Raw genomic sequence first — 14,970 nt, 5'->3', positions numbered from 1 at the left:
TTATAAGGGCACCACGGGGTGACCAGCCCCTCCCAGCCCCTCCCCACCCAGCCCCTCTACCCACCCTCCCCACCCAGCCCCTCCCCACCCTCCCCTCCCCACCCGGCCCCACCCTCCCCACCTAGCCCCTCCCCACCCTCCCCTCCCCACCCTAGCCCCTCCTCACCCAGCCCCTCCCCACCCTCCCCACCCAGCCCCTCCCCACCCAGCCCCACCCCTCCCACCCCCCACCCAGCCCCACCCTCCCCACCCAGCCTCCCCACCCAGCCCCACCCTCCCCACCCAGCCCCTCCCTGCACAACGGACGGACGGACACAATAATCCCCTGTGGGCTGGTGTAACCAGGAGGTTCCTACCAGTATAAGCTTCTATGTCTGGTGCGGTAAACCATCCATAGTGAGCCACGACACATGTGAGGCATGAGCATGCCAGCCTGGGGTCAGAGGTTAACCTGTGATCAGGAGGAGGCTTTTGTTATCATTTTTTCCCTTCCGATATTGGGAAGCCACTGGGGCCGTATGCACTTTTAAATATCGATTGAAAACTCATGTCTCTCGAGAAATGCGTGTTGTTGTGTCTCGTTTGTTGTCCGTCCCCCGCACCGGTTCGAAAGACGTACGCGCACACTTCATTGAGTTTAACACGCTGCAGGCTGTCGCGACCAGTATTGTTCATAAAGGTTTATTTTAGTGGGTTCACAGTGGTGACGTCACCCTGCTGCTCTATTTACGGCTTGGCAGCAGGTGGATCGCTTCACTCTTCTGGCAAATCGCCCGATGATGCTGGATGATGTAATTAGCAGCGAAACTTCGCCGTATTCAAATTGTAAATGTTGTGAATTTACTCACCAACACACCGATGTGCTGATGTAGTAACTAATTGGCATTTTTACACGTGACAAATCCCTTGCTAAGTGGCTGTCGGCGGGTGGAGGGCTACGACACATTTATACTCACGCGATCTCACCCAAAAACCTTTATTACACTTCATTAGCATTACGATGTTGTTTTTATTTATCGGTATAACACTTTAACTCTTTTGTGCCAAAAACACAAACGGTCTCACGTGTTGCTCGCCGATGGCTCGCCGAGATGCCAGTGACACGGAGCCAACTCGGCACAGGAGCCACCCGTCGACACCGAGTCGGGCTGTCGCAGAGGTCGCCACCGGGTACCCGATACCCGTACCCTACCCGATACCCGGCTACCCGTACCCGGCCGGGTACGGGTACCCGTTTGCGACCCTGGTGCGGCCGGGTACGGGTACAGGTAGGCCGTGAGTCACTGGTGAGTAACTGTTTGTCACTCATTTCCCAACGTCTTGTCTCTTCTCACAATTCAAGTTCCTAGAATCAACCCACCCGCGCCTGCAACATGGCTTCATCCCAGAGGTCGCAATCGGGTACCCGATACCCGTACCCTACCCGATACCAGGCCGGGTACGGGTAGCCGGGTATCGGGTAGGGTACGGGTACCCGTTTGCGACCCTGGTGCGGCCGGGTACGGGTACGGGTAAGGAATCAAAACCCGTTTGCGACCTCTGGGCTGTCGGCAGCAGAGATTCCTGGATCACCCTCCTCCCCCCACACCCCGTCGAGAATACAAGAGACGCCAGCGGGCGGACAATGCGAGGCATTCAAATTGCGTTAAAGTGGTTTGGAGATTTGTAGAAGTGCTCGATTTACGCAGGGGATGGGGAAGGGTTCAAGTGATTCATGGGAGGCGAGGTCAAGAGATTCCAGAGTGAATGTGGCTTTGAGCGATGCTCAGTGGAGTCCGACAAGGCCGCTGGGAGGAGGGACCCAATGGTGATGGTTTCCCCACAGTGTTCATACTCTTTAGGTTTTTTCGGTAAAGTCACGTAGGTAAAAATAAATAATAAAAATAAATAATAGAAATAATAGAAATTAAATAATTTTTTTAATTAAATATTTTTTACTTCTACACTATGGGGACCTCATTTGCCAGTAAAAATATGATAATTGGTTCTTTACCCTTCTATCTGGCAACAAAACTGACACCTTTTTACAAGGAGTCATGTTTGCATAGACCGCAATACCTGCAGTTTGTTTGTATTTATGACTGCATGTATTGCGGTCTATGCAAACATGACTCCTTGTAAAAAGGTGTCAGTTTTGTTGCCAGATAGAAGGGTAAAGAACCAATTATCATATTTTTTACTTTTTTTTTATATTATTTATATTATTTATTTTTATTAGTTATTTTACCTACGTGACTTTACCGAAAAAAACCTAAGAGTATGAATCCTTGCAGTCACGAAAGCTTCAAATCTAGAATCCCCACAGTGTTACCCGCTCTGCAGACCTGCCGACGCAGCTTTGAGAAACAGGGGTGTTGGTAAATGGAGTTGCTTCTACCGACTTGTCATCGGATAGCGAAATTAATTAGGAACTCCAATGGCAGTGCTGTGCAACACACAGATAGTCCAGTTGAGTAGAAACTCAGCACCGCCATCGTGCCCGGATGGAGAACTGTCGCCCCGGTCGCGATCCCACGCGGCACTTTCCCCGTCGTGTGTGGACTCGTCGTTAGCAATCGACTCTAATTAGCACCTGAGGACACATGCTGTGGTAGATTTAGAAAAACGAATATATATATTTACTGCGTGTTACATATACATTTCTAATTAAAATACTGCGTGTGTCATACACGGTACAATATTTTTTTTTTTATTGCGTGTAAAAATATTTCTGTGGTAAGATATCTCTGCAAGACTTTTTTAGGCGAAATGTGTACATGAACAACATGTGTTTTCTGTATTCACCGGTTTACGATAATTAACGGGTAGACAATTGCTTGTTTGTTCTATTATATCCTAACGTAATATATGTTGCCATGCTGTGTAGACCGTTCATTGTAAATGCCTTTGACATGCCGGTGCAGGTCGTTGTGCACAATGTAGCCTCACCGTCTATGACGGTTTACTGTGCATGGTGTTTGCGCATGCGACCACTATCCAGGCTCGACCATGCTCAGCTTGCGAGATGTGAGGAGGGCAGGCGCATTGCGGATCCTTCGACCGTCGGCTTGTTATGTTGCTCGTGCAGAGGTGGCAATTTAGTGATGTGAACTTCAATGTATGAATACAGGAGGTCTGAAACTGAAGAAATATCACCACCTAGTGGCAGAGCCCGCAATAACAATGTACCACATTTGTAAAATCACCAGAAGCTCAACATAATAAAAAAAACATCTTTCCCAAAGGAATTCTCTGCATGCGACAAGTATTATTCCATTAAATACGCATGCAGTCTCAGCGTGGCTGTTCCATTTGTGTAAATGGTTTGTATAGAAATGTTGTGTTTGTTTCGAACTTGGTTTGTGAAAGCTTGGATGAGTGGCATCAATTTCCAGCTTATTGAAATGGCTTTTTTATTGTCGACAAAGGCAAGATAAAAGTGGTATTTTTCCATAATTTGATAGTCTTGTATATATGTGGTCAATGGTAGAGAAACACTCATGCAAGCTGGTTGGCCTCGACATTTGCCATTATTCTGTCACCAATGATCATCGCACACATCCGTTAAGAGACGTATGGGTCTGTAATGTTTCACGTCGGGTTCATCACCAACATGCAGCATCCAACGTCAAGGCGCAGCCTTGCAATTGCTCGGTCAAGCCACTGCTGGCAGAAGGTCCTCCACTAGAGGCAGCTCTAGAGAGCCTCTCTGGATGGTGTTTTGGCCTACTCTTCCACGCTGGCTAGACGTCTTGGAAGAGGTGAAATTACCGACGCTTTACCCCACCATACGCCACCTACCGATCTACTGTGGTCTACCTAATTATAGTGCTGGGTGAACAGAGGTGGCAGGATTTATTAAACGTAATTGCACCATTGTTTTAACTGCCACGCCGGGAGATCGAACTGGCCACCTCTGGCTTGCACGTCCAGTGTGCAAACCATTAACACCGCGGCAGCAATCCACACGGTATCCTAAACGCGTTTCACTCGTTGAATTAAGCGGAGGAGAACGTGACATCACTCTCAATCAATGTGATGAAAACTGTTTCTGAACTCCGTGATCTACATACACAGTAATACCCCGATATACGTCGCCCCACCCCACACCCACGTCGTCTGTCGCCTCCCACCACCCACCCTGTACCCTGTAAACCGCTCCGATTGACGTCGTTTCGATATACGTCGTCGCGCCTTTCAGGAACGCATCCCCGACGTAAGCCGAGGGGTATATCCGTACAGGGTGGTCCACATGCCACGTGACCCCCCCCCTGCCAATAATTTGACCCCTAACATGTTTTGCATATTCACTTCTTTAAAAATATATAATAAAACTTCCTTAAACCATATTCAGTTTTAGAGAATTAAATGGGGGGGGGGGGGGGCGGGGCGGGGGTCACAAGACATCTGACCACCCTGTACATGTGCATCTCGTGTCGTGAAGTGTGAATGTAGAATAGCGTTCAGACGCTGTCTTTCCGACAGCCCTGTTCTTCACCTGAGGACGGCTGCTTGCGTTGTGGCCGAAATGTCGTGAGAATTATTTTATTTAATTATGTTTTATTTTTATTATTGTATTATTTCCCTTCTATGTGACTTTACCGAAAGAACCAAGAAGATGAGTAGCAATGCTGTTGAAGAAGACTTGAGCTTGCGGTCGGCACTCTGCTCCGATTGTATTTACCAATATTTTTGTTTCTTGAAAATAAGCATTGGTTTTTTTCTCTCCTGCCATATAAAGATCAACGCTGGAGGCATCTCACTTTTATTTATACCATCGGCTCTGAAACGTGGCTTAGATGCTCTTTATCGGGTGTATATTTACACCGATTGAGCACCCGATTATTGAACACTCAGCAGCGTTGTCTTTATGTTTAAGAAGCGCTGCGGCGTCAAAACAATGTCAATACTCTTGACAATATGAATGCAAGTTATGTTAATAAACTGCGTTCTTAACATGTAGCTGCGTCTTAAATTGATAGCTATTTTCGGTTGCATTGTAATTTTGTTACAATTGTAAGCTGCATTATAGGAGCACTACATTTTCCATGTTGGCTTTGAATTGTTTATACACGTATAATTCCACACTTTAATTTGTTTTCCTTGAGCATTTTTGGTTTCCAATTGTTTAACGTCAGTGACTATGACATGTTTTCGATCCTGCATCGTATTTACTCTCCATATTAGAAACCGTAGTGTATTTATTTCTATCGCTTGAAGAAAAAGAGATGGCTTTCGCCTCGATGAGTTCGAACCCGGTTATAACATTAGACCCCGATTGTTGTTATTGCTCTGATTATATCTGCCAAAAAGTGGTCAAATTTACACATGTAGAAGATATAAGCTGCTTTTGCCAAGTAGAAGAATTCATATCTGACCCATACCAATTTCACCATACCTATGTGAATTATCGAATATACTCCATTGAAAGCTCCGCTGAATGGCAATATCAACCGGGCGTGTATATGCGACTGGGAGATGCGAGCGACTCAGACTCACTTATCAAGAATAGCAACTTCCATCGGCTCAAATGGCATTCACATTGCTAGGCAAGTTTATCAATTGGTAAACCTGATCAGGCGGGTTTGTATTGCGGGATGGAAAACTACCGCCTTAGGAGCGGGGAACCTTAACAAGGGCAGACTTCAAATTAAATGCGGTGATGCTGAGTGACTATTTAATTTAGACTAACAAATATCAATTTCTGTTCACACCTGGCAAGTCATGCCCATTAACACCACCCGGTCTCTTCTATTTGTACCGTTGTCGTGAGCATAATACGATTTCTTTGGACACATTTTAAACAAAGCAGAGGCCAGACTTTAAACAGGCGTGTATTGCAAAATCTTTGGAGAATATTTACTGTGAAACAATGAACAATGTCCGACACCAGGCAAGATTAAACGATTCCATCCAGTGTGGTCTCATCACAGCTCAGGCTGGTAGTCGTCTCTTAATTAAACCAACGTCACATCTCAGGAGACATAGGACATTCATGTGCAGGAGAACTGTAACTTCTACGTATTATTATACAGATTATGTTAAAGTATAGATTATGGTAAACGTAGAGATTATGTTAAAGTAAAGATTAAATACATTAAAAGACAATCGTCAGCGGCAAGGGGTAGAGATTCGGACCGAGATGGGGGGAGTTGATGCATTGCGAATCGAGGTGTTGTATTGTGTGTTGCACTATGTGTGTGTAAAAGCACAGCTAATGTGTACGTTGAAACAGCGCAGCACACCATTATCTACTAATTCTAGTATGTTCTTGCCCATGGCAGCAATATGTCCAGGAGTTAAATGCCAATGTAGCCAGGAAAAAGAGTTCGTGTAGTGTTGCTATTCCTCCAGATCAGTGTTTTTTTACTATACGGTCCATATGATAATTGGGTTTTTACCCTTCTATCTGGCAACAAAACTGACACCTTTTTTACAAGGCGTCATGTTTGCATTGACCACAATACCTGCGGTCGGAATGCAAACAAAAAACACAACTCTGATAATGTATGCACTGTCCTTGAAATTGATTGGTCCACACCCGAGACAGCTTTTCTTCGAGCCTAGTCTCACATGGTGTTGGACCAGATGACGCCAAAAGGTGCATGACTCCTTGTAAAAAAAAGGTGTCAGTTTTGTTGCCAGATAAAAGGGTAAAAACCCAATTATCATATTTTGCTACTGCAAAGGAAGTTCCAATGGTGTACGGTCCATAGTTTGATGGTAACAAACGAATAGACCTGGTGATGATTGTTCATGATGCATGCTCAAATTGGCCAGACTGTCTCGGAACATATGGCGTTAGGTGATGTTATTGCGATTTGTAGTATATAGATCTGAAATGTATCTCGCTCAGGATTATTCGATCATGATGACAGAAATACACTACATATGTTAATGCTTTACCTATGCATGCGTGTTTTTGTGTTTGCATGCTTAGCAGACTTTGCGCTAAAGGCAAGCATTGTCTTCGATGTAGTGCAATGAGATTTTCCACAAGCATTTATTGACACAGTTAAGCCTGATATGAAATTTGAAACAGATTAACATATAAGCTGCTAACAAATAACTCTATCCAAAAGTCTGCCCGTGTGTGTGTGAGGCATGTGTGGAACTGTTTCCAAGCGTCTGAAGTCTTCGAAAGGTGTGTCCTCTTGCAGGGGAGTGCCTTCTCACCAGACCCTGCGAATGGCATCTTGTTTAACTGTGAAGCAGAAAACAACAGTCAGGTTCAGGGGTTGGCAACCAAACTAACAATAACAGCCAGTTTTTTTCTTTTCGAATTCGGTAAAAAAAACAAATCGATGTTTCAAAAGCCACAATGCACAGTGATGAGTACGAGACAGTGGTGATCAAATTTCGATTTAAAGCTTTCGTGACTGCAGGGATTCATCTTCTTGGTTCTTTCGGTAAAGTCACGTAGAAGGGAAATAATAAAATAAAACATAATTATTTTATTTTATGATGTTTTATTTTTATTATTTTATTATTTCCCTTCTACGTCACTTTACCGAAAGAACCAAGAAGACAGTGGTGGTCCTTAATAAATCGCGGCACAAAGCAGGCCCCTGGTCACGTGCAAGCTCGGTCAAGATGCAGCCCTGCAAGTCCTGGCTCACACACACTGCTGGTGGAAGGGCCCCTACTTGGATGGTGCTCAAGAGAGCAGCTCTTCAAGGGCAATTGGCCTACTCTTCCATTGCCATCTTGGAAGAGGGGGAAGTACCCGCAGTTTACCCCACCACATTATGACCTGCCGATCGACGGTGTTGTGCTGCTTGGTGGACAGGGGTGGGAAGCATTTAAGAAAAGTGTTCCTTTGTTGCAACTGCCACATCGGGAGATGGAGTCAAACTGACCATTACACGACTCAACGTCCAAGCAGGATGCTGCCGACAAGTCTATTCATTAAAAGTTGGTGGATACGAGGACAACTTAACATGAGCAATATATGGCTAAGAACATGCCTTTATAACTCATACACATGACAGCCTCAGGACCAAAATAAAAGTTCATCGCTAGTAATTTTCTAAAACAAGAGATTTTTCAGAACTTTTAACGATTAACGATTAAAATGTTCACATTTTGGCGCTGATACCCAAAAATTGCGTAATTTACAGGTGGTTATGCCATTAATCAGCATTTAACAGTGATGTTAATTTTTCAATGAAAATTTTTTTAATTTTTTAGTGAGCTCAAAGTTGGAACATAAAGTGAATCCACGCTCATCTCTGTTGGTGGTCCTGAGCCAGTGGTGGAAATTCCACATTACCATGGTGGGGGCCAGTCCCAATTTAAGAAAACTACTGTTTCATTTTTACAAAACATTACCTACTTTATTGACCCCCTGGGTGATGATGGGTTAAGTCAACCCCCCCAAGCAAGATTTGAACTTTCAGTCGTATGATTGTGAGCTGAACTGTGGCAACCCGTGACAGGGATTGTTGCCCTTAACAATGTTCGTTCAAAATGAGTGAATTTAAGTTGTAAAATGCACAAGTAAATATGGGATTGTCTTCAGGCCACCTGTATGCAAGTCTGTCCTCGGCTGCGTCTTCAAAGAGCCAAGCGGGCAGCAACGGCTCTGACACGGTTCGCTTTCCATACCTACGAGACCACACCGACACACAGCCTCAACATCAGGCCCTATTATTGACACATTGTATATTCAATTGCATGCACATTCAGCGCAATGTTAAAGCAGGTGAGAGTCCACTGGGAATCACAATGAATGCTCGGAGGTCAGTGGTCACAGAGGGGTGTTCATTTGTGTACATTTTTAAAGTGTGCTTTTCAAACACCATGACACAATAACCTAGACTTGTGCCACGGTCTGTTTCATCCACTTTCACCTTCCACTTGGCATAATCTCGTGAACTGAATGTAGGGCTGATGGACCGCAACTGAGACAAACCGGTAATAATAATTGAGTCCATTTATTCACGCCATAATTGTATTTTCGGGGCTATCGCGGAGGAACAGTGGATCAGTGTTTCACAGATGGATTTCATCTGCTGATGGTGCTATGTGTACTGTAATCGCAATTTCGATCACGACGCCAGCACACGAATGACCTGCTCGTTGCGAATCATGCCACGGGATCATTAACGTCCTACGTGACGCGCGCGGCCCACGAATTGTTTTTACGTTCAACACACCCGCAGTAATAACCAGGGCAGCCTGACAGATTCCAGCCACGAACCTCTGCAACAAGCGGCGAACGTGCAACCGCTTGGCCACATCGCTGCCCCCATCATCAACCCTGCTCGGAGGTGGCATGCAGGAAGCAATACAGCGGGTGCAGGGTGGTCCAGATGTCTTGGGACCCCTCTATCTCCCCCCCCCCCTCCCCCCGATTGAATTCTCTAAACTTAATATTTTTGTATTACAATGGGTGTGTGGGGAATAATAGCCATTTTCTATACTTTTTAGGCATAAGCAATTAAAAATAACACTTACTACCCAGGGACAAAAATCGTGTTGCATAGTGTTATCAGCGCAGCGGCCTTGTTAACAAATGTAAGTATTGTACCGACAGCAGCGATGAGTTCTAGATTTAATTTTTGAGGATCTGGATTCATAATGTTTCAAGGCCCAAATTAAGATTTTTTTTTTTATTCGAATGTAAATGTACTAAACGTAAAAACCGTCATTGTTTATCCAATAAACGGATGATAGATGAAAATGCATTTCTAAATGACCTACATGAATACAATTTTCAACATTAAGCTCCATAAGTAAAACATATATTTAATGGTGAATATTTTTCTTTTCTTTTCAGGATTTAATTGTCAAAGTGACGTCACGTAACGATACGCTGAAAGGATAAAGCACAAAAGTGAAACCACTTCATGTGGTGTCAAATTTTCGGATCGATAACCTGCACGTCTTCCTATGTTTGATCTTTTTTACTTATCCAAAAATTGACAATGTGGTGGATGTTGAACTGCTTTCGCACCGTACGTAGCCAACCGCGGCTAATCGGAGGCGCGGATACATCTTCGTGTGAATGCTGGGTGATGAAGATCACCCAGCAAGGAGTGTCTGAACACAGGGACGGGGATGGCAGTACGAGCGAACCTCTCGGCAACTCTTAGGCAACTCTTAGGCAACTCTTAGGCAACTCTTAGGCAACTCTTAGGCAACTCTTAGGCACCTTTTAGGCAACTCTTAGGCAACTCTTAGGCACCTTTTAGGCACCTCTTAGGCACCTCTTAGGCAACTCTCGGCAATTCTAAGGCACCTTTTAGGCAACTCTTAGGCACTTCTCGGCACTTCTAAGGTGCTCGCTACCAGCGCTTTCCCCAACAGCCAGTTAAGGCTACCTACATAGGGGGGACCTCGTTGTTTTTTTTGGTTGGTTTTGTGCACCTCTGGCGGGTGATGAGGTTGATGTAGTTGCGCACAGCCGACATGTACTTGGACAGCTCCTCTGGGGAGGCGTCCGAGGAGGGGTTGTCCGGCTTGGGGGGCATGGCGGTGGCCAGAGCGCTGGCGCACAGCACCGTGCACACCACCAGCAGCACAAACATGGAGCAGCGGACCAGCATCTGCTCGCACGCACACACAGACAAATACGTCCTCCCCCCCGTATAGCCTTAACATACTCGTGGGGAAAGTGCTGTAAAGCGAGGAGCACCTAGAAAAGTCGGAACGGCACACGGGGGGGTGGGTGGCCAGCATCGCGCCCGGCCGCCTTTGTCTCCCGAGGTGGGGGGAGCGGGGGGATTTTACACACCGCACCAGGTACTCATTTGAGGCTGAGTCAACCAAGGGGAGGCCCAGGACCCGTTATGATAATTGTCACTGGTGTTGGCCGCGAGCGGGAATCAAGCTCGGGTCACCAGGTTCTTAGCGCAGTGCGTTAACCACTCCGGAATCTGCTCGCGTGGACAGACACACACGCAAGTGGGTGCTCACACACACACTTGCGTGTGAGCACACACGCACACGCGTTCTTGCACTCTCAAATATCTGCACTGCCCGACTGTAAATGATGTGCTTACACTGAAATGTGGTTAGTTTAATAATATCACGATGAGCACCATGTAATTTAAGCATCATAATATGCATGTATATATATACACAAACAAAGATGACAATCCTCATTTAGGATTAAATAATACATTAGCAAGTGCTGTTAGCGAGTATCTATCAAGGTCAGCATGACACATAAGGAGGATATGTGACCAGCGCTGCGCCAAACCACCTTTGTATCCACATTGTTGATATTCACGCTCTAAATCAGGCACTCATTTAAGTTTGAATAGACTTAAGGTAGGCCCGTTGATAGGTTGAGACACCATGTTGCACGGTCGTGCACGACTAGGAATCGAACACATGCTCCGGGAGTCAGAGCTGAGTGAGCTCCAAAGTCTTTTTATTTCCATGTTCACTTAAATTCTGGCTGCTCACCACATATCAGCAGGTTGACTCTGAATGAATGGCTCCTTCTCGATGGATTGCACATTCATGATACGATGAGAATTATTTCAAAGCAAGATAAAAAAAAGTGCGAATAACAATCCTGCCAATGCGTTGGATTTCAAAGGCTGAAGACCCCAATTTCATTTTCAAATGTTGTGGGAGCCTTTCTGAAATTTCAAATATTCCAAATGAAAATGTCATATTTGACCATCGAGAAGCCCATCGTGTCTCTTCATAGTTCTTTGATACATGCCCTCCACTCTTCGTGACCCCAACTGCAAAAGTCAACATAGAATGCAATGCTGCAAGGATGTGTGGAGGCCATTGGTTTATCTAGCAGGATTGCTCAAGCCATTCAAGGGCTATCGTGAATGGACGTAGGTGGTCCCATTAAGCCACGATGAACCACTTTCAGCTGCAGCGAATTATACCTCTTACACATTCAAGTTAAGCAAACACACGCACGCACACAGGTTATTGATAATGCTGTTAACTTCGATGATGGGAGCCCCGTGATCTGAGAATCTACCGTCGATTGAGCACTTATATTATATTTTTGGTTCTTTCGGTAAAGACCAACGTTTTATACCACTGAGATTTGGCCAAAACACGCCGTGTTCAAAGCGAATTCAGACATTTTGCAAGAAATACTAAAATATTTACCAATAAACAAAACATGCCACGTTAAAAAAAAAAAACTCATCTTTAAAAGTTTCTCAAGTTCTAATTTCCAACAAAGACCGGCAGCCTAAATAATACAAATACCTTTGGGTGTTCCATATTGGCAGTAAATGTTACCACCAAGTAACAATTGTCGCTTTGCCCCGTTGCAGCAGCGCCTTACCCTCGGTGTATGTTTGGGAGAAGTGGCGAGGAAGTGAGCGGTCCGCGGTTCTGCGCTCCTTGCAGTCTGCTCCCCATCAGCCCAGGACAGCGCCCTTTTATACGCGAACGACAGCCACGAGAGCGAGAGACGCCGCCACGCAGCGCACGAACGGCGCTCCGCACGACCCAGAGCCCTCCCCTCCCCTCCCCACTCAGCAGCAGCACGGCGCCAGGTCACTTAAGCGCGCATCACGACGATGTTTACCAACGTCGCTCGACTCTATTAAGCATGGACCACTGAAGCGTTATTTTATTCATCGTTCATTTTGCGTCCAACCCGTGCGAGGCGGAGAGGGGTGGTGGGGGGGGTTGGCGGCTGCCAAAGGGGCCTTGGAGGCTGTTTGCGCGGCGCGAGGAAGCGTCTCGGGCGGGTTTCGCTGCCACGGATGCCCGGGTCGGTATATTTCCTATGCATTAGCGGTTGAAATGGGAGCCTTTTTCATCGACTTGTGTTTGCGGTGCCCCCCCCCCCCCAGACATGATACGCGTGTCATGCGCTTTGAATGTATACTTGACGTGCCTCTGCGCGCAACGCGAATATGTCTTATGCATTCAGAGGTCGTTAACTTTGCGTTTTACGTTTCAGATAAACAATTCCGACTTATTCAAGGGTTCTATGTAGGGTTGTAAAAAGTTGGTTGTATTAAAAAAGTTCTTGTTGGTTAGATTTAGTTGATTGTTTTCATAGAGAATGATTACGTTTTTGCTTTTTAACACGGTGTTTAGTTTTAAGCTGTGAATCATCTAAAATTACGGTGTCATTTGGATGATATCGATTTTGACATTTTATTGCGTTGTAATGCCTTTGCTTCTCTTTCACACATACCCAATCTAATAAAGTATTATCTAAAAGTGAAAACATCAATGACAATCAGGTGAGGACAGATGGGATCTCGAATCGGAAGTTATCGTCAATTTGGATGCATCTGCTAAATAGTACGAGTAAAATAGAAACCCATAAAAACTGCACACTGAACAATATTTCTTTAAGTTTATTCAACTCAGCATAACCCAGCATATATAATGCACGCAATGGAAAATATGTAACTTTCTAAATTAGCCGTGAGATGTTAATCCGCTTCAAATATATATGTATGTAGTGACTGTTAATTGTGAATATGGTAATGTATGTATAATTATTATATTAATTTATATATAAAGTAAACTTTAATTAAAAGCTGCTAATATTTATGCAATTATGAGAAGTTTGATCCCGTCAAACCTGGGAGCATGGTATATAGAGCTCGGGCAAAGATGTACAATATGTTAGGAATCCTTAAAAATGCATCAACCATTTTTTAAATTTAATATTTAGTTATACTGGGGGAATCCAATACGCTATGAAGTTCTTTTTGACAGATGTCCACTAAACAAGGACAGAGGAAAGTTAACAGAATTTTACATGTTCCAAAATGTTTATACATTCTTTCTAGATTTGAAGCTTTCGTGACTGCAATGATTCATATTCTCAGGTTTTTTCTGTAAAGTCACGTAGGTAAAAACATTAAAATTAATGAAAGTAAAATAAAACAAAACAAAAATAAAATTCAAAACAAAACAAAAATAAAATCCTCCGAAACGTCGTGAATTTTATTTTTGTTTTGTTTTATTTTACTTTCATTAATTTTAATGTTTTTACCTACGTGACTTTACCGAAAAAACCTGAGAATATTTATACATTCTATTACAATTATCAGAGGATGAATTGATGAAAAAATATATATGCACACACACTGAATGCGTTTTTTAAAAATATCTTCCTATTTCCAATCAAATTACCCTGTGTCCACAAAGCCTGTTTTAAATATCACTTACGTAAAATTTTAAACAAACAGTTGTTTTAATCCACGTGAAAACAGGGACTTAACTGGTATGGAAAAGCACATCGTCGCAGGGAATTACTCACAGTGGCACGTGATGCGTGTGATGCTGGACGAGGCGTTCATTGCACGGCCCGATACACATCCGCCAATTGGCGTCACACTTGCTTTTAAGGCAGCAAATTGTCCTTTTTATGTTAAAACCCGTGAAGGCATATATATAGTACGGTGGTATATGGTATTGATATATACCATCTCGCCACGGTGGCTAGGAGATGGTAAATACCTCGCCAAGTTTCGAAAAAGTTTCGAAACTTGGCGAGGTACATTTCGAAACTTGGGCACAGACAAGGACAATTGGAATAAGACATCTGAAAAGGATGCAAAAAAGTGCTGCAAAAATGAACGTTTTGCATTAGACTGAGAAAGACAAAGAGGGATAGGGATCAGAGAATCTATGCAAGTTATAGGCATCATAATGAATGTTAAGGAAAGTTGAGCTTGTGCAGGAAGTCGCTCGAAAGACCTATGGTCGGTGGGCAAGACTAACCAAAGAGTGGCAGCAGAAGGACGGAATGCGACAGCATGTGGAGATTGCCATCATGGCCGATGATAATTTTCAAAAGTCACGACTGGTCGTTACTTTGACAGACGGGCCCTCTGCATTACAGCGTAGTTTCCACCGACAGTGGACGACAGGCTGCTAACAGAGACAGCGCCACTGCCCACTTGGGCAGGAAGACACTGATTTTAATGGAAGTTCATAATTGCGATTGGCTAACTGGATTTACTCTGTTAATAGGGTTTAATGCCTGTTTGTGCAGAGAATATATGCACCACAAAACCGAGGCTCAAAAAC

At 44.4% G+C, this 14,970-nt stretch overlaps 1 protein-coding gene across 1 annotated transcript; it reads right to left on the bottom strand.

The window, feature by feature from the left end:
* Nucleotides 1–5,879: 5,879 nt before the first annotated feature.
* Nucleotides 5,880–12,317, bottom strand: LOC144934594 (peptide YY-like). Its single transcript, XM_078860573.1, has 4 exons — nt 12,251–12,317; nt 10,351–10,529; nt 8,506–8,586; nt 5,880–7,183 (listed from the first exon to the last, which is right to left on the bottom strand). Exons 2-4 carry the CDS (start codon nt 10,527–10,529, stop codon nt 7,180–7,182), a joined length of 264 nt encoding a protein of 87 aa, XP_078716699.1. The 5' UTR covers nt 12,251–12,317; the 3' UTR covers nt 5,880–7,179.
* Between the last annotated feature and the right edge of the window lie 2,653 nt (nt 12,318–14,970).

The sequence above is a fragment of the Lampetra fluviatilis genome, chromosome 10 (assembly GCF_964198595.1).
Source record: "Lampetra fluviatilis chromosome 10, kcLamFluv1.1, whole genome shotgun sequence".
Taxonomy (NCBI): domain Eukaryota; kingdom Metazoa; phylum Chordata; class Hyperoartia; order Petromyzontiformes; family Petromyzontidae; genus Lampetra; species Lampetra fluviatilis.
Note: the sequence above shows the minus strand (reverse complement) of the source record. Positions and strands in the feature narration are given on the sequence as shown.

Excerpts from the sequence above, each read along its gene's own strand:
- LOC144934594 (XM_078860573.1), bottom strand. The coding sequence starts at position 10,529 with ATGCTGGTCCGCTGCTCCATGTTTGTGCTGCTGGTGGTGTGCACGGTG. Across the intron at positions 8,587-10,350 it reads AACCTCATCACCCGCCAGAG|GTATGGAAAGCGAACCGTGT; the intron begins GTGCACAAAACC and ends GTGGTCTCGTAG.